The sequence below is a fragment of the Arctopsyche grandis genome, chromosome 3, assembly GCF_051622035.1.
Source record: "Arctopsyche grandis isolate Sample6627 chromosome 3, ASM5162203v2, whole genome shotgun sequence".
NCBI lineage: Eukaryota > Metazoa > Arthropoda > Insecta > Trichoptera > Hydropsychidae > Arctopsyche > Arctopsyche grandis.
The window spans coordinates 24611356-24634285 of record NC_135357.1 but is presented as its reverse complement, the minus strand read 5'-3'; the positions used below and the strand labels follow the sequence as shown (position 1 = coordinate 24634285).

The following is a 22930-nucleotide window of genomic DNA, read 5'->3' as shown; positions in this document are numbered from 1 at the left end:
AACTTTGTGCTAATTTTTGTGTCAAATCTGAGCAAAAAAATATACGAACGAGATACATCTCCTTACCTGAATACAAAAAAAGGGTCCTTCAGTCGGTCCCACAGAAGCAATAAATCTTCCACATAATTGCTTCCAGCCAAAAATCTTTAACGAACTTTACTAAATAGAATAATAGCAAACAGAAACGGTGTTTCCCAACTGTCTATCAGTTCTTTTTTATATTTAAATTATATTAAAGTAATTCGTGTAATTTTATATTCTTTACTAAAGTTATTATTAAAATATTAAATTGCAAACCGCACTCACATATATAAATCCGTTGTCTCCAAAGAGGCCTCTCACGATAAAGATCTATAAAAAAGTAGTATAACAATTGCTAATCTATTATTATCATAACTAACTACTTTCACTTACAAAGTAACCCTGTTAAATGGCATGTAATAATTCATAAGTGATCCAAGTGATACCTAGGATGACTATCTGTCAAAGCTGACCACAGAGAAGAGTCTATGGCGGTAAGAACTCACTCCTTGAATGGAAATCTCTCTCAGGTACCGCCTTTTTCTCAACACATCTTGGATAAATGCGAGAAAAATAATATCCAAACCTCCAACAAGGTAAGAGTGACGATGGATGATAGCTTAGCTAATAGAAACCTGTATTTAGCCACGTACAATGTAAGAACGTTATCGAGTGAAGGAAGTGTGCTTGCATTAGAGAATGAATTAGAAAATATCAAATGGGATATAGTAGGACTTAGTGAAGTAAGACGAAAACAGCAAAACCAAATAATCCTAAAAAGTGGTAACTGTCTCTACTGGAGAGGGCTACCAAATGGTAGAATAGGAGGAGTAGGGTTTCTTATCAATAAGAGAATAGAAAGAAATATTATAGAAATAAGCGACATATCGGAACGTATATGCTATATAGTATTAAGAATCTCGAGCAGGTACACTTGTCAAATCTTCCAAGTGTACGCCCCCACATCTAGCCACCCAGACGAGGAAATAGAAGACTTCTACGAAAAAATACAGGACGCATACGATAATAGCCGTCACCACTTTAAAATAATCATGGGCGACTTTAACGCAAAAATAGGACAAAAGGCAAATACAGAAAGAGCAGTAGGCAATTTTGGTACCGGCCAAAGAAACGACAGAGGCGATCGCCTCATAGAATTCGCAGAACACAACAGGCTCTTTATCACTAATTCATTTTTCAGGAAAAACACCAACAATAAGTGGACTTGGGAGAGTCCTAAAGGAGACAGAAACGAGATCGATTTCATCCTAACAAATGCCCTGCACTCCGTTAAAGACGTTAGTGTTTTAAGTAAAGTAGATATAGGTAGCGATCACAGATTAGTCCGTGCCAAGATGGCCATTAATATAAATTGCGAACGAAGGAAATTAATAAAAGGATGCAGTAACTCTCCAGATTTCGCTCAACTAAGGTCTAGGAAAAAGGAATTCGAACTCGAACTTGGAAATCGATACGGGAAATTAAACCCAGAAGCAGACATCGAGGAATTGAACACTGTAATTAGTTCGGTTCTAACCTCAACAGGTAAGAAATTAGGTGGATTCAGGAAACAGATTAAATTAAGCAAAATTTCAGCGGAAACAAAAAACCTAATTAAGCATAAAAGGAATTTAGATAGGGATAATAATAAGCAAGAATACAATCTAGTAAATAAGGAAATTAAAAAGAGAATAGTCAGGGATGTCAGGGATTTTAACAGCAAGCTAATAGAAAATACCATTAAGAATAACCGTAGCCTGAAAAAGTGCAAACAGGATCTTTTCTTAGGCAAAAACCAAATGATCGCAATCAGATCAGAGAGCGGAGTAATAATTAGGAATAGAGAAGAAATCATAGACAGAGTTTACACGTTCTATGCAAAACTATACGAGAACGACAACGGCCAATTCCCCGCTCTGGAATCGACACACGGCCAAAGGGTTCCTGCAGTATTGCCTAGCGAAGTAGAGGCCGCGCTAAAAACTGCAAAGAACGGTAAAACCCCAGGGGAAGATAATATTCCCATTGACTTACTAAAATGTGGCGGCCCCCCCCTAATTAATATCTTAGCTAGGCTTTTCAGCAAATGCATCCAGAACCAAGCTATACCAGAAGGATGGAATAACGCAACTATCATTTTAATACACAAAAAAGGCGACAAAAGCGATATCAAGAACTACCGACCCATTAGTCTACTTTCAGCGGTCTACAAGCTCTTCACGAAGGTTATTACAGAAAGGCTGAAAAATATCCTCGACGAGAACCAACCTATAGAGCAGGCAGGGTTTAGGGCAAATTTCAGCACAATGGACCACCTCCAAGTAGTTGGCGAACTAATCGAGCGCGCCAACGAATATCAACGGCCATTGTGCCTAGGTTTCGTCGATTATGAGAAAGCCTTCGATACAGTTAGTCATAATGCAGTACTTAACGCTCTAAAAACACAGGGAGTGCCGGAACCCTATGTGGGACTGTTAGCTGCAATATATAAGAATGCCACAGCTTCGGTTAAAATTTTTTCAGGTACAGATAGATTTAGCATAGGAAAAGGAGTAAGACAAGGAGATACAATCTCGCCCAAGTTATTCAATGCGGTGCTTGAGGGAGTTTTCAGGAAATTGGATTGGGATACAGCCGGAGTAAGCATCAATGGTCGCTTTTTGAGTCACCTTCGGTTCGCAGACGATATAGTTTTAGTAGCTCGTGATTCAGCTGACCTACTTATCAGACTAACACAGCTGGACAGGGAAAGTAGAAAAGTAGGATTAAAAATTAACGTAGATAAGACTAAACTAATGTTCAATAGTTATTGCATGCCTGATAGCATCCCCTTAGATGATAAACCAGTAGAAGTAGTAAATAATTATTTATATTTAGGTCAAATAATTGACATGTCTGGTAGTAAAAATGAAGAGATAAAGAGACGTATGAAATTAGGGTGGAGTGCATTTGGACGGATGAATGCTGTTTTTAAATCAAAAATGCCACTCTGCCTGAAGAAAAGGATCTTTGATCAATGCGTTTTGCCAGTGATGACGTATGGATGTGAAACTTGGACACTGAACGCCAAGATGCAAAATAAAATCCAATGCACTCAAAGAAGTATGGAACGCTGTATGCTTGGCATAACGAGGAAAGACAGGAAGCGGAACACGTGGGTGAGAAATATGACAAGGGTAGTGGACATAGTGGATAGAGTGAAGAGATTGAAATGGCAATGGGCGGGTCACGTAGCTAGGAGGATGGACGAAAGGTGGACAAAAGAAGTGCTTGAATGGTACCCGAGAGAAGGCAAAAGAGTAAAAGGAAGACCGCAAGGAAGATGGGTGAACGAAATTAGGAAAATGTGCGGAATGAGATGGATGAGTGTTGCGCAAAACAGAGACGAGTGGAAGCGTGTTGGAGAGGCCTTCATCCAGCAGTGGATGGCGAATGGCTGTAAATGATGATGATGATGATGATGTATAAATTAGAACTGCTAACTTTTGGTCAGAATTCAAAAACCGAAAGTAGTATTTTTTTTAAAACAATATTTCATTATTTTATTTTGACCTTTTAAATTATTTTTATTTTCTTGATATTTAATGTGTATAATATTGATAGTGATTTTAAGTATTAAAAAAAAAATTTGAACAAAATCCGACAACCGGGAGTAGAACTTTTGTCTTGTGCAAGTTTCCATACATTTGCGCTCAATTTGTATCGCTATAATAGTTATTACGAGTAGTATTTTAAATCTGTCTGTACCTTCTTATATTCCTCAAATACATAGATAAAGTATTTGTGATCTTTGAAAGTCAGCAGAATAAGCAATGAGAAAATATTTTAATTAATGTTGAATTTAACATTATGTATAAGTGTATCGAAAGTAAATTAAAAAATTTCACGTGAAAATTATTATTGAAATTTCCCAATATTGTTTTATATGCATAAAATATAGATATATGTATACTATATTTTGAATGCCCATATAATATAATAATATAAAATATTATATTTCACAACAAATTGATTTTCATACGTTTGATTAAATTATTATCTAAATTATAATATGATATTTTTGTACACAGGTATAGCAATTTCACTTCCCTATGAAAAAATGTTACGTAAAAATTATTTGAGATATTCGATACAGTCACTATAGTAAGATATCAAATATTCAAAACAAAGTATTGATATTATGCGAAACATAAATATTAGCCTATGCTGTTTTACTATGAGACGGTTGTGAAATTTAATCTTCCCAATTTTGTTTTGTTTTTATATGACATGTGAAATGAATAAATTACGAGTAAATTATGTAGAGATCAGACATCTTGGTAATTTCGTGTCAAAAGCATTGAAACTGTGTAATATTACATATCTTAAGGATTGGAGAATTTCAAAATGTATTGCAGGAGGTATGCAAATTCCAAGGATAGAAATTCACCCGTTGTATAGCTTTTGAATTAAACACACAAAATATTGATTTTTGTATATTTATTATTACGTACAAAATAGTGTAAAAATATTCTATGCATTATATTACAGCTTCGGTATCATATTTCCTTATAAAACAGTATGGTTACGCTATTGAATAACATCTTCTGAAGCCTTTCGACGTGGTTGGTCCCTGTGGGCACGGAGGGGGCGGCAGCTCCGGGGGCGCCTCTTGTACCCCAGGGGGCGCAGCCTCCGCGTCCATATCCGCATCCATCTCTGCGTTCATTTCCTGCGCAAACAAAACAATAAAATTAACAACACGTCGTATATAAAGCGCAGTGGCGGCAAACAATTTCCTGTACGTACATAGGTACATTGGTAGGTGCGTTTGCAAAATTTATTCGCATTATTTATAACCTTGTTATACAGATAATGCGTATAAATCACGATAACGACCCGGCTTGCAATTCAGGTTTATATATTTGTAACGATTTTTCAGAATTTCCCAGGAAAACGTTCTTCGAATATAAACGACTGCATACAATACATATACATATAATGCGGCGTGCATATCTGCTGAAAATTCAGATAAGCGGAAAAAATTTGCATCATGGCATAATATGTATGTATTTTTATGTTTTTATAGTACATATGTATGTACATACTCTTGTTAAATATATGAGATATGAAAGCTGCGAAATATAAAATCGTATTTTCAATTCTTTATATAAATAATCTAATATATAATTTCGAAAGAGACTTTGTATGTAAGTTTGTATCTTTGGTTCAAAAGTCAAAATTTCAAAAAATTTGTATATTAATTTGTTTTTTTATTAAATTAATTTGAATCGATTTTTAGAAATATATATATATATATATATATATATATATATATATATATATATATATATATATATATGTGTGTGTGTGTGTGTGTGTGTGTGTGTTTATGTATTGATATACCTATGTATGTATGTAGATAATACGATGTAATAAATGTTTTTAATACGTATACTTCTTTGAGATGTTTTAGTCTCTCTAAAGAAATACATACATGTTACCAGAAAGCATTAAGAATATGACATATGTAAAGTGGCATAGTTACCACATAGTAAAGTCATGCAAAGCTGGAGGGCCCAAATTGACAGAGGGTCAAAATTTATATAAGTAGATTCAATATTATTTAACATTGTCCAACTTTAATATTTCGAAAGTAATAGAAATGACTCGAGTCATTCACTTATATTATTTAAAATATATTGGTAAGACTCATCACAAATTCCTAGCTACGTCACTGTATGTGTAGATATGTAGAAAGGAAAGTTATTAATAAGTTATACATGTGTAAGTCGAAATATATATATATATATATATACATATATATATATATATATATATATATATATATATATATATATATATATATATATATATATATATATATATATATATATATATATTTATAATAGTAAAACAATATTTAAATTTCCATTATCCGGTTCATTTTTCGAGGTCAACCCATCCGAACCATGGGTACATACATCGAATAAATAAAACTGTGAAATGAATTGGCAAAATTCGATCTGTATTAAAATAATTCAGGCCCAATCAAGCCTACTCTTTATAATATGTAGAAATTACGATAAATCACAATCAATAATTATATTATATATTGTACATATGTATGTATATTTATTTATATGTATGTATGCACTTACATTAACCAGCAGCGTGGTCTAGTTGTGAGTATTAAATTTTTTCGTGCTTGATATCACGGGTTCGATTCCCAGTAAAAGTCTCGTTGTTAGCCAGACCTTGGTTTGTCGAGGTAGATCGTTTCTTATCAGAATTTGCCAATTTTTCTGATTTTCATTGAAACGGTTCCTGTAAAATTGGCTTTTCCTTCCCAATTTTCTGTTTCAAATCTAGAGCTATTTTTATATCTCAGATTTCGCCATATTTCTCACCATAGATATCTCTGTGGTTGTCTATCGAATGTGAAAATTCGTATTGTTACATGAAAAATTTTATACAACTTATTTATGATGTTTGTAAAATCTGACCATAGATGTCAGGTATTGTTTCGATTTACATGTGTATGTTGTAATAATTATGTATTTAGATGTCTCGTTAATTGTAATAAATTAGCCATAGTTATCTGTAATGTCACTATGGCGAAATTGTAAAAAATAAATAAATACGTACATATATAAATGGTGATTAATGTGAATGTACGCAGGTGTGTAGTGGGTACATACATACATATGTACATACATCTACATACATAGTCACGTAGACCAAGGCATTGAATCGGTTAACACGTGTCATTCGTACGTTCGTATGTTAATTCGAGTTATATTATAGTTCTCGATAATCGCCGTTTTATCGATCGCACGCGTTTATTGTAGCGCGATCATCAATCACCGTCGGCATCTTGTGATGTCGCTGTTTACAGGGGTGCTAAACATTTTAATTGCCGTTCGATGTACACCGGGCGTCGTAACGCCCGGCTTGCTTTTGCGAATAAATATGCGCACGAGGGCAAAATCACTAATAAAATTCAATCGGGTCGGTAGTTAAATCGCTAAAAATCGATATTAAGTCTCTGATTTAGTGCTGATTGTGAAGCACTCGAGAGAAAATTCGCAGATTCGTCGAATTCCAATTTCGTTTTATTTTTACGTAATACTACATATACATGTGCATATGTACATATGTATAAAGTATAAAGGTTCGTTAAAACCAGTTCAGCTTAACCCGACAATTATTCTTCAATACATCCATACGTTCCGTAATATGTACGTAGCAGCAATAACAAACACGATCTATTCAGACTATACAGCAGTACATACATGTCACCGAAACGTATCAAACAGATCCGGTTTTCTTTGACAACTATAAAAATATTCACACATGACTGACATGATAATGGCGACACGGCGCAAACAATATTGTGCTGTACCTTCGCACACTGAGATGTACATATGTACATATGTATATGTAAGCCAATTTTACCTCGCACTCGTCCAAAATAAATATGAACGTGTCGGAAACGGTCGGTGCTATATAGTATATATGTAGTATAACTAGAAGTAGTCTTTTCCGTGCTGTCTTGTGTCGAGCTGTTGACGTGCAGTGCTGGATAATATAAACGGACCTTAATACGTCTATTCGAGGGTTACATATGTGTGCATTAGCTGTAGCCTCAATACGAAAAAAATCGCTGCAAATTCGAGATTACATCTTGCATATGAGCAATGTATAATGTATATAGCAATAATAATCAGTTGATTTCGTGAATTCGACCGAAAACACACTGAATAGTACGAAACGTCACGTTCTTGAATCTACGATGTGACAGTGGGTGTTCCCCAAACTGAATTTGGGTGTAGTTGTAGTTGTAGTTTGGGTGTAGTTCCCCAAACTTGTAAAGTGCAAATATGTTTCTCCTACATTTCTTCAAATATAGAATTCACCGCTTACGATCACTGTCAAGCAAGGATCAATACAAAGATAAAAATATCACCGAAAACACTCCAGGGGGTTATTTTCGGGACTGTGTACCATGTATATTGCCTAGAGGTGTTGCGTTTTTAATTTTAATTTTAATTTTAAGTTAAAAAGTTTGACTTTTTTTTTGTACCTGTCCTGGAAATGATTGTGATACAACAAACGATTTTCAATTCCAATGATGTGCACAAAAGCAAAGACATTGTATTTTTATTTTCGGAAAAAACCCTGAGCTTACGTAGTTTTACGTTCAAACACAGTGAGCGAATCCATCTCGGTCCCGATATTTATTTTCGGCTTGCATTAAAAATTCGAATATTCTTTGTTGAAAGATGAAAAAAGCTGAAGCTTTGAATTTTTGAAGATTTTTATAAGAGTCGCCTCTTATCCACCAAAAATAAATTTCTCCTCGAGATTCTAAAAAATGTGATGAATTAATATTTTTCACCTTGACCTTTTGTAGGTAGTAACCAAAACGATATTCTTAAAAATCGGAAACCAATTCCTTAATAAAAAGCCACATCGAATCAAAAAGATTCTTGTTAACACATGTACATATTACATTACTAAAATAAGGAAAAAAGGTTAAGTGGGCCAATGTAAGCGAATTACCTAACCTTTTTTCGCCAATAATATAATCTCGAAAATATAGAATATTTTGGTAGCATATATGTACATGTATTATGTAGATACAAACATATGTACATATGTCGACAAACAGGTCTGGGGAATATCGAAGGGCAATAGAGGAAGAAAACTTTACCTTTCTTTTGTCCCTCGAAGCTATGAACAGTACCCAGGCTGCGTACAATAGCAAAATTAGCGATGGAACTAACACACTCGCCAAAACTGGTACTTTTCTAACCCATGCGTGGTACATAGCGAGGCATACTAATGATATCCCTACAATTATAGCAACATATCGTCCGGTTCGTCTTCTTTCTTCCTGTAAAAAAACGATTAAAAAACACATTAAATAAATTTGTTAATAGTTCAATTAGTTTTTCTACACAACATTCTTTTACCTCTAATTCACAATCGTAATATGTAATAAAATATATATAAACCGACTGTCGCTAAATATGTTTAGGTAAAACACTATGGGGAACCAATCACAGCCGAGTAATTGAGACGCCCGGAATCGTGGTAGTAAGGGAGGGGGGGGGGGGGTGTCCTCCGGCCGCGGTGGACATGCCCAATAAAATTATAGTAAAGTATAGCAACGCATACGTGACAGACAGACAAACATTGGTTTATATAGATATGTCGGATTGTTGAGTGGTACGTAATGTAAGGTTAGTATGAGTTATACGTAATGTATTTATAGTTACTTACCAACGTACACATTTCCTTAACTACACACTGGCGCTTCATACTTTGACGTCGATAAAATCGTAATTACGAATATTATTATGAAGAGATTTTATCCCGTTTTTTTTCACAGTAATTTTTTCGGACATGCATACAACAAATCCTGAAAGTTCCATCGCAATCGCAATGTATATAGAAGATATAAAACACCAACAGATAAAAATTAATTTTCCATAGATGGCGCTAAATGCTCGGAGACTTTTTTTTCTTTCGTTATTATATTCGTACGTTTTGTTCGCAGTGTTTAACCTGTGACGAACATACATACATATGTATGTCGTATCTAAACGACTATTATAGTACGGCGAGCGTTATCTTACACAGACACACAGAATAGCGATATTATATACATATAATGCATATGTAGGTACATATGTGCCCATAATTATGAAAGTTAAGGTATTAACAAAAAAGGGTTTAGCAATTATGTCGCGTCACTTTGTTTTAAATTAATATAATATGATGCTGATTATAAAAATGTGAAGAGTTACTTTCAGTGTATTGTAACGACGTTCCGTGGTAAACCATTAGTGCTTATTTTGATAATAGACTAAGTCAGTTACATATATGTATATAGCCAGCAGCATAGCTCGGACGTTAAGCTTCTGCTTACCGTCAAGAAGGTGCCGGGTTCTATCCCTGAATGAAAATGAATTTCAGAGTATGCTGTTGGTCAGACCTGGATTTGTGACTCCAGGTTGATCGTTTACTATCAAAGTTTGCCAATTTTCTCTGATTTCATTGTTGAAACGGTTCCCGGAAAAAAAATTGGCTGAAAATCCTTCCTACCTACTATGTCACCACTATTTGAAATTTGATGGATGTACAATAAAAATTTATGTACAATTCATAGATGTCTCGTTAATTTGCGAGTTTTTTCAGTGTCTTGCAATTCAACGACTTGTAATAAAAAAATGCTGCATTTGTATTTGTAATTGGCCAGGAAGGCGCATTGGGATTTTCCTGTAAGGCCTTCCTGGTATATATGTAAAATAAAAAAAATAAAAAATAAATATGGGTGACACGTGTCAGCCCTCGTTATGTGGTGTCTTGTCTTATCATTGTTTTTGTCTATGATGTACTCGCAATTCCGAATTTCATTTAATTACCATAAATATATTTGAGATAATAATAATGAAGTTTTGTTCATTACAACGTGTGTTTATAAATCAATTGATTTTCATATGGTTTTGACCACAAATTTTAAATAATACTTCAAAAAAATGGAAACGAATAAAACAGTTATCATCTTCAAATGGATCTCACCAGGAATCCGCTGTTAACATTTGATATGAAAATCCATAAAACCTCTAAGACATGGAGCAAAAGAAAATGAAAAAAAGACTACACAAAATATCAAAAAAATAGAGAGAAATAGTGGCGAAGAACACACTTCAGAAACTTTCAAAGTTCTTAAAGCTTAAGTTTAAACTAGTATTAAAAAAATGTTCGTAAAATATCGCAGTTCGGAATAGACGCTCTCAGTCCAAAATCAAGCCAGAAATTCTTGATAATATATGTATGTAGGCGCAATCTAGCATTTGATATAATATGTATGTATATCAGCATTATAATATAAACATTTTATCATTCATTATATAATCTATTAGTGAAGTAAAAATATATATCGGAGATAATGAGAGCCTATGTATAATGCAAATTTTATAAGATAGTGTGAAAAAGTTAAAGTTATAAGCGTTTAGACAATTAAAATTTGACAAAACGAGGGGGGGGGGCGGAAAGCCAAACATGTATGGGAAATCACCTGAATTTAATTGAAAGCTTTCATCGACTCGAGAATTTTCGAATTTCTAAGCATTTTCATGACGATTATATTATAAGAAGTTTTCCATACTGTTGGAAACGAATTTTATTAAAAATAAGAACCGCTTCTGCTCAAACAAATGTTTGAATGACTTTTACTGAAAAATTACTCTGCTTCGCAAAATTTTACAAAGTAATTTTTTGCAATCAATAGTTCATAAACGAATGATAAAACAAAGGCGTCCTAGAACTAAATAAAGTATGACAGAAGAAAATAAAGATATGACATTGTATTTACTACGTTAAATTCCACCAATTTACCAGGAATATTAGAAATCTCTTTAAAGCCAAAATTCTAGGTACAAAGAATAAAAAAAATATATGGTAAAAATCAATAATTTGGAAACATGACGGCAAATTTTTAATGAAATTAGCTAAATGTGTTTAATAGTGTTAGGTCGATTTTAATACATTCAGTTCATTTTTAAAAATTCTACATACATAGATCATTTCAACCTTATAATTTTCTATCGGAATAAATTATAAAACTTACTAAATAAATGTTGAAACACTGTTGTGTAACATAAAAACATTTTTAATTTATCTATGTTTTTATTGCAAATTAATCAATTTAGTTCGATTTGAATAACCGTCATAATAATTTAACGTATACAATTTTATGTTTATAATAACTAGCCAATGTATTGGTCAGGATTTATTTAATTTTAAAAATAGATACATATTAATGTAACATACATACACATAATAATCGTCTGAACCAAACGTAGAGCTGTCAGATTGGAGTTCATATAGTAAATTGAATTTAATCTACCAGATAATTGGCGATCAGATGATAATCATATTTACTATGTAATCAACATTTACATAGTAGAGTTAAAATTAGCAAACGCAAAGTAAATGTCTGTATACATTATTACTTACATCGCTTAATCAGAACAAGCTTTACCTATGTAAATTTTCTTGATATTCATATCTTCATGTATATATGTACCTACCGATAGATATTTATTTCATCGACATTGAAAGGATTGTAAAAATCAACATTGAAAAAATAAATACACAAGTATGCGTGTAAGTTTTTGGATTCTGATTCTTGTTATCTTGACTTTGAATTTCACCAGTAAATAAAACGAAACGGAAGTGAATTTATTTTGTTTAAAGTAACCTTTTCATCGCCCTTACACTGTGTTTATTTGCTTGTAAATTTCAAATCGGAACGAGCGCCTCCAAAGCAGTATTTACACAATTTAAAACGAAACGAAAAGAATTTACAAAACTATTCGCCCATCTGATGGATGTTCGAGATTTCAAGAAGAATTTTTCAAGTGTTTACAAATCAAACGGCGGTCGAATCGATCAAAGTTAGCAAATTTACCTTAACTATTTATAATTATGTAGGAGAATTTACAGAGTTATCAACAACATTTCTATAACGTATGTATGTATTTAAACTTTAACGATGAATACTTAAAGTGAGAAATTGTTATATATATTTTTTCAAAACTATTTTGTGATTTATATGTAGTATTTATGTGTATATGCAGTGAGCAGTGAAGCAAATCTTGAAGAGCGGAAAATTAATGATATTTTTCCGAGAAATCATGACAACCGATCTCTGTCCATTTGTATACATATGTACATACATACATATGTCGTCCTTGGTAATATACTCGTATTTGAAATCTAGCATTTACGAAATTGAAAACGAGTTAATGCTTCCGAACCGTCGATATCCTGTCCCGAAAATTACGGACAGGCTAATACATAATATATTCTCTCGGTCATAATGTCGACTTTTGAATACCTCATAGAATTTAGAGTACGGTCAAGAGTAAAAGCTTTTCCCGTATATTCTGATGCGATGACCGATCCTGCTACTTGTGGATACTTTCAATTCAAACAGTCAACATATACGTATGTACATATGTACAACGTCCAATGAATGTACACGTCAATAACATGTTCGGATTTTTCGACTTGTATCGTTGTAATTTCGAATATGTATACATTTTTATCTTGCCCGAAGGATCGTGGTTCAACGGATATAATATTGAACGTAAATCGGAAAACCGAATCGAATACGTGCGTGTATTTTCGAAATGACTATGTAGTTTAGGACGCAACACGGATAGAGGAAATTGTAACCTTGAACTTCAACAAAATCCCATATTAATGCCGATCCCAAACTGGGATAATCTCCTGCTTGGATTGCGTTGCAAATTTACTTCGTCTTAAGACTTAAAATAAGACCGAAAAGGGATGTATTCCCGTTCAAGTTGTATTGTATTCTTCAATCGACCGATATAAGCGGGTAGATTTTATACATGGATACTTGTAGATGGTAATAACTAGAGGTAGGACCGGAAGCGTGCCGTTCATTGTTAATTGTTCACCGTGCTTTGTTCATTTTTATGATGAACCTTTTTTATGCTCTCTAGCTTTGTAGTTTGCCCTATTTCCTGGAAAATAGATCCAAAATGCCCTGTTTCCTGGAAAAAACACGCTTCCGGTCCTATCTCTAGTAATAACGGCCAAAATGATTTAAGATCGTGTTTATTATTAAGCACAGAAAAGCTGTTAATGTCTGTCAGGTCATCATGGGATATTCCGACATTTATCAGAACTCCTACATTTTTCCGACAAATTATCAGAACTGTAATTTAATTTGATTATTAAGTATTAATTTGAAACTGAAACATTCACTTATCGAAACACATCGAGAAACGGGAATGGGAATTGAAATTGCATGCGTTATTGTGGCATTGCATCGCATCCCGGGTTCAGCTAGTCTATTATAAATTGTTTAGTATTTACTACCACTATTATATCTGTTATGTAATTATGTATATATTGTTAAGGTCAAAACATATAGTCAATTCCGTTCCAAAAACGCCAGTTGAAATGTCAACAGGAATAATAATAGTAGAAAATTAAAAGCAAGACTTTGGAGTCTAAAAGATATTTAAATAACTGTGAAGAGTACAATTATCATTTTATTTATTAATTATATTCTCTTTGATTTATTCCAATCTATTTACCACCATTCATAAATCTTAATTTATTAATATTGTTAATATACATAGGTAGTATATGTATAGGTACATATATCAAACTACTACATACATATGTATGTATATACATACATAAACACGTTGGTCGTATAATCGACTTTTCCCCAAACGAACATATGTACATATGTAGTATTTCAATTTAATATAATACATATGTACATATATGTATGTATGTACACATAAAATGTAGGTATGTAATATATATATATATATATATATATATATATATATATATATATATATATATATATATATATATATATATATATATATATATATATATATATATATATGTAGTATATGCATAATAGGTAAGAGGAAAAATTTGAATAACTTTCATTCTAATAAAGTATGATAAATGGGTACGGAATGTTTGAACTTCTGCCATTATGCAACTTTATCTTGATCGGAAAATCTTTTAAGGAAAAAATTCTCAAATAAAAATTTCAAATGAAACTCAAAGAAATATTTATCACGATATATTTATATAAGTAGATATGCGATTGAATTTAAAATGCATAGCATCAGTTTGAGTTGAAAAACAGTAGATTTTCAAATACGCAGCTTCCTCGTGGAGCTTTCGAATTTTTCGATTTACAATATCTTTTCATCGACATCCTCTCTTTTTCTGTTTTATTTCTTTTCATCTGTTTTTCTGCTTGCGGTGTCGAGATTTCACGTTCTGAATTGGACCTATTCGACTGAAAATGAGTGGTCTCGCAAAAACGCGATAAGCACACTGGAAAGATTTAACGCTAAATCCTCACATTTGAAAATAACGCTACAAAGGATTTTGATTTCAAATAGAATTTAATTTCCGCAATACTATATGTACGTTTGAATGTGTGACAATTTTGTTTCATTTCTTCAAAACAACTAGTGTTGTGCCCGTTGAAATTTCAACGGGTGGTTTCGGAAACAAATTGATACATGATTTAAAATAAAGTTAAAATACGTACAGTAATAATTAATCGGAATCGGAACTAAAACAGAAATCGAGAATCGGAATTGAAACAGGAATCGGTATCCGGAACTGAAAATGGAGTCCGTATCCGAAACAAAAAGGAATCCAAAACCGGAAAAGAAAAAGGAATCAGGATCCAGAACTGAAAAAGGAATCGGGATCCTGAACTGAAACATTAATCGGGATCCGGAACTGAGACAGTAATCGGAATTCGAAACTGAAACAGTAATCGAAGCTACCGTATACCGAAGTACCCGGCCGAAATTAAAATCGAAATGGGAATCGAAATCGAAACGAAATATATATAGTTATGTATATATACATATATATATATATATATATATATATATATATATATATATATATATATATATATATATATATATATATATATATATATATATATATATATATATATATATATATATATATATATATATATATATATATATATATATATACATATATATATATATATATATATATATATATATATATATATATATATATATATATATATATATATATATATATATATATATATACATATATATACATATATACAAATATACAATTTATATACATACAAATATACATATTTACATCACGTCTATTTTTATATATATATTATTATTGTATAATAGTATTAATCAAATATATGTAATTTGAATTGAATTCATCTAATTTTCTCCACAAGCTAATAATTCAAATTCATCAAATACGTACAATGTAAATATTTAATCAAAACTAAGTTATTCCATGTACGGGGAATTTCCTAGTCGATGCGTAATTAGAGGACAAATTTCTGCGAATTTTCCGACACGCATTCAAATCGTCGCATTTAACAGAAGTTGGTCGATAATTTCGGTGTGTCGACAGACGCCGGAATTCAAAGGGTCACAAAAAGGGTCAAAAGGGCGATTCAAAACTGTTCCGGTAGGTATTGTGTCGTAAGTTTTCCCCACGCTGCTTTTACTGGCTGATTTATAGCGATCGTAATACTAAACCATCTTTTAATTACCCATATTAAAATTTAAATTATGAAATATTCCAGATAGTAAGCTTTTCGCACATTGTCGTCTACACTTACATAAAATTCAAATCAGCTCCTTTATGCAATATCTAGACTCTAGATACATTCTCTCCGGGATACCCGAGAGCTGGGAAATGACGCCGTGACAGAGAAATTTATATCGTTCCTGGGCGAGAAACGAGACTAGACACGTCTGTAAAGAGATATTAAATCACTTATTCCTCTCGTCCGCGTATGCTCTATGGATATGCACGTGTTTCCTGTTACATGAATGTATCATATGCATCATAATAATTAATCCTATACTATAGAACGAGCTATTATTGGGTATATACATACATATAGCAGCATAGCTCGGACGTTAAGCTTCTGCTTACCGTCAAGAAGGTGCCGGGTTCTATCCCTGAATGAAAATGAATTTTTCAGAGTATGCTGTTGGTCAGACCTGGATTTGTGACTCCAGGTTGATCGTTTCCTATCAGAGTTTGCCAATTTTCTCTGATTTCATTGTTGAAACGGTTCCCGGAAAAAAAAATTGGCTAAAAATCCTTCCTACCTACTATGTCACCACTATTTGAAATTTGATGGATGTACAATAAAAATTTATGTACAATTCATAGATGTCTCGTTAATTTGCGAGTTTTTTCAGTGTCTCGCAATTCAACGACTTATAATAAAAAAATGCTGCATTTGTATTTGTAATTGGCCAGGAAGGCGCATTGGGATTTACCTGTAAGGCCTTCCTGGTATATATGTAAAATAAAATAAATAAATATAGTCTATGGATCCCAAATCCGAATACATATTCGAATACTTTTTATACGAACTTATTTTTTTATTTTCAATCTACAGCACATTTAGTTCTGTTTGATGTTCCAGATAACGATTCTCTTAAAATTTCGATAATATATTGAACTTCTTAAAACTACGAATAAATAATTTAAAGCTACTATGGCATCCCTAATATATGTATACACAGGGCCGCCAAAAGGAATCCCGGGCCCTGGGAAAAATAATTTCAAGCCCTACTCAAACTAATAAATATATACATATTAGACATATTTTTAATGTGCGAAAAATCTATCAGAACTATTAGAAAAATACCTATACATATGTATGTAGGTTGTTATCTTTTAAAATAATTTAATAAGAAAACATAATATAACAGGTACAATTTCACATACACAGAATGCGTGGATCAAAAAATAATAAACATTTATCATTAAATAAATACATTATTTTATCGTATATAATAATCGCCTAATGCGTGTGTGTAAAGTGCTGTCCGTTAACATGCTCCGTCTCTCTTTGTCCCCTTGGAATCGTGTATGGTGGAAAGAGACGCGGCATAGTGTGGGCTTTGCGCATGTCATTTCAGGCACTATGTCGGTTGGTCGGCTTCCTTCGATGCGAATTTTTCGATGCGATTTTTTACCTCGGCTCCCCCCCCCCCCCTCCCCTCTCGTCAGCCCTGTATATACATATATATTTTGGTAAGTATTTGAGTATACATACATAAATACATATGTATACTTGGGTATTTGTCAATTTAATTTTCGAAGTTAGCCTAATGATTTAGACGAAATTTCTCACCCTTGTATTTTTGGCCTTAAATATTCATTGAAATTGGTTTCGACTTTGAGAATCCTTATGTTAGGGGCTAAAATACCAAATTACATCGAAAAAATTCTATATATACATTTATATATAACATTAATAAATCTAATGAAGTTCGTACTCACCTGCACAATATGTATGCATGTAGTTATCAATTGTTATAAATACTATTTTCAACATTACTTTTATTTTACATAGATACGATTTACTTCATTTTTTAAATGTTTTTGAACAGGTATTGACCGTTAAATGGCATTCCAAATATATTCTATGTAAACATGACGAGTTGTATCTAAATAAAAATTCAATAATTACTCGTAGTTTCAGACTATGTTCATGACTGTTGATTTCCCAGTTGCCAAGATATTTGTTTTGTTTACCTATGGTTGTGTAGCTGTAGGTGAAAAAATGTTTCACAATATCTACCTTACATACGTTATCTCGCTAAAATTTTCGGTTTGATCCCGTGAGATACCACAAAAAAAATGTTAGTCATCATAACGAATTAAAATCTACTTTAAACAGTAGATATTTCACTAAATTCTATTAAAAAATATACAAAATCGTAAGTCTACTATGTAAAAAAAATATATTACAATTAAATTTAAAATTGATTACCGCTGACGAATACGGCATTGGGTCCAACTGATCATTCGTTTGATTTTCATCGTTGTTCAGCTTAATGTTCATCGTGCAAATAAACACTGATTCTTCTTTCAAACACTTCCTCTTCGTTCGAATTGACAGTTCACAATTTACACACCCTTTTCGGTCGACGATCACTTCCACAATAAGTTTGTAAAAAAGTGAATTAAAATCATCCGTCTACCCACCAATTCTCCAAGTTCGCCATATTTATTGTCTGTTCACTTTTTCGGCGAGTACAGTAAACAGGAAACGCCCCGGGAAAATTTGCACGTGGCCCACTATTTTGGAGCCCCTTGTACGTGTTAATTGATCACTTGTTAACAGCCATCATTCGCCAAACTCTAGAATATGTAAATATTTCTAGCACCATCTACGCCGATGTGAAAGTGTTTATGCGTGGTAATGTGCCGAAGCACGTTCAACTTCTGGGCTATGGCACGTAACCCAGAACTCCACACGTCGCTCAGCAAGCACTGCACCGATCGCTTTAGGCATTTTTTAGACGTGCTGAAATACTGTTCACTCTTCCAACAGCCGATTCAGACTGAAATCTTGTCGGCTAAACGGTAGGCAAATATAGTTTAGTATCGGGGTAGGGACTCACGCCCCACACCTTGTGAGTTTCTGCAGAGTGACTTTATTGACTTTTTTCGCACGCTCCAGGAAGCAAGCAAAATAAACAGCGCTTTATTACCCGATGGCGAGCAAATCCAGCACATAACAGTAAACATCAAGCGGCTCCAGAGGTAGACAAGACTTTCCAGAAAAGATCGACTGTTTTTAGAAGAATGCGAATAAAGAAAACCGTCATACGGGCTATAAATGGGCTATGTGCGTTGTAAACGCATCAAACTTTATCGGGTTAGAGATATGATGCCAAAACGGAAGGTATTTCCAAGAAAGGGCTATTATTTATCATATCATGACACATTGGAGGAGTGAAAGTGTCGAAGTGGAACGATGATGGAACCACTCAAGGTACAACTAAATCAAATGATGCGGAATAGATAGAGAATAAGTAGTTCAGATAGGAGCACGCGATAGTGAAGCGAGTGGACTTGTGCGTCTTTCGTTCCAGATTGAATCTGCCCTTGGGCGAACCTAAAATCGGAGTTATAGTTTGAAGTATCGACACACATCAAAAACATGTACTTATGAAACTGAAGTAGACTTCTGAATCTCTTCGTTGATACGCATTTTCATCTTCAAATACATAGATATTTTAATGGTGTTTTTTAAGTCTGTTAAAATAACATATGTACATACATACTTCAAACAAGAAGATTTCAAAAAAATAAACATCAATAATTCAAAGTGTGTCCGGAGTACTTGTAAATCATTTCGAACCGTTTAGAACTATATATGTAATCAAGAACAAGTTGCCAAAACAAATAAACTTGAGCATTTTCTGCGAATATAAATATATATATAATTTAATTCACAATTAATGATCTCGGAAGGTAAACTAAAATAGATTAAAAATTTAACCTGTTATTTTTCATCGGGTATCGGATGTTATACACTTTAAATGTTCAATATTCTCAAACGATAAATTATTTACACTATTTCAACAATTCAACGAGTGGGCAGACGACAATTTATAATAAATGCGATTGTAAATTCAAGAGGTCGATTTACAATTATTTATTCACAGTAAAGTATTGCGTACATTACGAATTGAAAAAGGAAACATATGGACCGTTAGTCATACAAGATCGCAATATCCATAATTATTGTAAAAGGTTATTATATACGTTTTATTCATTCATAAACACAAGTAGAACACACTTAATATTACAATATAAGCATTAAATTAATTAAGTTTTAATAATTGTCGAATAACATTCGAATCAATTGAATGAAATTACACTGAGCAACAAAAAAACGCATTTTTCACTAACCATAACGGAGACTGATCAATCTTTACTAAGTTTGACCCACTTAATTCAAATATGACATAACATTCGCTAGATACATAATAATAAGTGTTTTAAAGCAATAAAAAAAAGCATGTGACTATTAATTCCAATACTCACTTTTGGCACAGCAATACTAGATTTTGAGTAAAAGACTGCAAAAGCCAGAAATTTGTAAAATTGCGTATTTTTTTAAACACTCATACATATCTCATAAACGAAAAGAAATCAACAAAAATCATTGTCATATTCGAATTCAATGGGTGAAATTTAATAAATATTGAGTCTCCTTTTCGTTTTTTTGATTTTTTTTTTGTTGCTGAGTGTAATCAACCAAAATATTCAGACACTGATCTTTGATCGATTATCTTATATAATAACTAGTGTTGAGCCCGTTGATTTCAAAGGGGGAATTCGGAAAAGAATTGATACACGAATTAAAATAAAGTAAATAAAGTGTAAGGTACATAATTTATAGGCGCACGCGTCAAAATGAATGTGCCTGACTTCACATGACGCTCGACCCCTCCCCCCCCCCCCCACTACCCCGCGTCTTCTCGACCATTTGACTCTGATTGGCAGTGTGTCCACGGTCTGGCACATACCCACAAACAGTGCCGGTTTTAGGGGGAGGCTGGGTCGGGCGGCATCCGAGGGCGCCGCTCGATGCGTCAAAGGCGCTTTTAAATTTAAAATTAAAGCGCCAAAATCCATACAAAATTTTAGATTAGAGCGCCAAAGGCAAACTTTTTTTTAAGGGTGTTTAGAAAAAAATTGCCCGAGAGCGCCATTGGGTGTAAGGCCGGCACTGCCCACATACTCACATACATCGCGACTTATATAGACATTATATAGACATATACTGCCTGGTTCACATATAATTTCGGACGGTTGGGCAGCGTACGGAAATATTCCACATGCTGCGAATGGAATATACACACATTCCATTGTGGTTCAATGCAAATGCATCTAAATATGAATCAAAACGGGCACGCGAATTCCGATAAAAGTGGTTCACCAGGATAATTTCGTGGATCCAAATGATAGTGAAATATGTACATACGCAAAATGTGGAAAATATGTGGATGCGTGTGAAAAGAAAGATGAAGCGTCAATTTGGCACAACGCGTGCCCGTTTTGATTCATATTTACATAGATGCATTTGTATTGAACCACAAACGAATGCGTGTATATTCCATTCGCAACATGTGGAATATTTCCGTACGCTGCCCAACCGTCCGAAATTATATGTGAACTAGGCAGTATACATATGTCGGAGTATTTCATCAGGTAAAAGTCGAGTTAATTCAGGGCACGACAATACAATTGGCAGCGCAAAAAGTAGCCAATCACAGGAATTAGCGGGTCGACCGAGCCTCCCTTCCGACCTAGCGGTCTCCGCCCTGTCTAGAATTTTGACTTTTACCTTCTCCCCTTGGAATCGTATACCGTGGAAAGAGACGCGGCATATCACTTCATTCCGGTCTCCGTGACGAGACAGAATGTTAAACGACAGAAAACGCAAATATCGGAAGGCAAAGATCGAAAATCGAAAGATCTTAAGTCTAAAGATCAAAAAAAATGGTGCATGGTAAACGGTACATACTCACTTAATTTGCGCGAGCAGGATACAACAGGAACAAGAGGAACAGGCTTTTCCTCCCGTATTAATGTGCGCGCGCAGAATACGGGAGGAAAAGCATTTATAAATTAATAAAATTACTTTAAAATAAATAAAAAATACACGCATAAACCGTATAAATATAATATAACAAACAATAATTGATGGTTATGAAAAGCTTGCGTTCCAAGAAAAAATGTATCACCACTGTACATCTACATATTAGTGTGAAGAAAAAACTCAATAACGTTAAGGTTATTTTCGCTTGAATTTCCTTCGATAATTTTTGTCGTTTGTAGACGTGTTCGAGTTACAAGACGTAGCGCTTTTAACGTGCAACGTCGTTCGTTTCATATCTCGTTTGCATAATACAAAGATTCAGCTGCGAATTACGATATTTCCCTGCGGATAATGAAGTCGTTAGTTCTCTTGCGCGTTAATGCACAACCATCGTTACTGAAAATTTTTCTTTTGGTTCTCCAAAAACCAAACGATAATAGAACATCTAGATCGTTCGATTGCTCGTGAAAATCACACCCGAATTCATTTTCAAGCGAAAGCCAACATACAAAAATTGGGAGCAAACTTTCATAGTCACTGGTAATGTATTTTTAAGTGAGCTGCAATAAAAAAGTCGAAAATTTCTGTCATAATAATAAGTACATGGATAACTATAAATATATAATGTGAAAATTGAACATCGTGCGAGGTGAAAATCGCCGAATATTGATGTAGATATACATATACATGTCGTTTATAGACGTTAATAACGTGAAATATCGTTTTCTCACATAATAGCTTCATTTAATGGCACCCTTAAGTTGCTTTGATCGTTTTGGATTGGTAACCGACCGCCGCCTTTAGTAGTTGAACGTTTTCCTAAAGCGATACACCCCACAAATATCCCTCTCATGCAAAATATACACACGTGTTTTCGAAATTGGGTACCTG

General features: G+C 33.5%; 1 protein-coding gene across 1 annotated transcript; it reads right to left on the bottom strand.

Annotated features, from left to right (window-relative positions):
- Window positions 1–4484: 4484 nt before the first annotated feature.
- LOC143923232 (uncharacterized) lies at window positions 4485–18988 on the bottom strand. The gene is made up of 3 exons (XM_077446807.1): window positions 18413–18988; window positions 8717–8899; window positions 4485–4732 (listed from the first exon to the last, which is right to left on the bottom strand). The coding sequence occupies exons 1-3, from the start codon at window positions 18482–18484 to the stop codon at window positions 4586–4588; spliced, it is 402 nt and encodes a 133-aa protein (XP_077302933.1). The 5' UTR covers window positions 18485–18988; the 3' UTR covers window positions 4485–4585.
- Between the last annotated feature and the right edge of the window lie 3942 nt (window positions 18989–22930).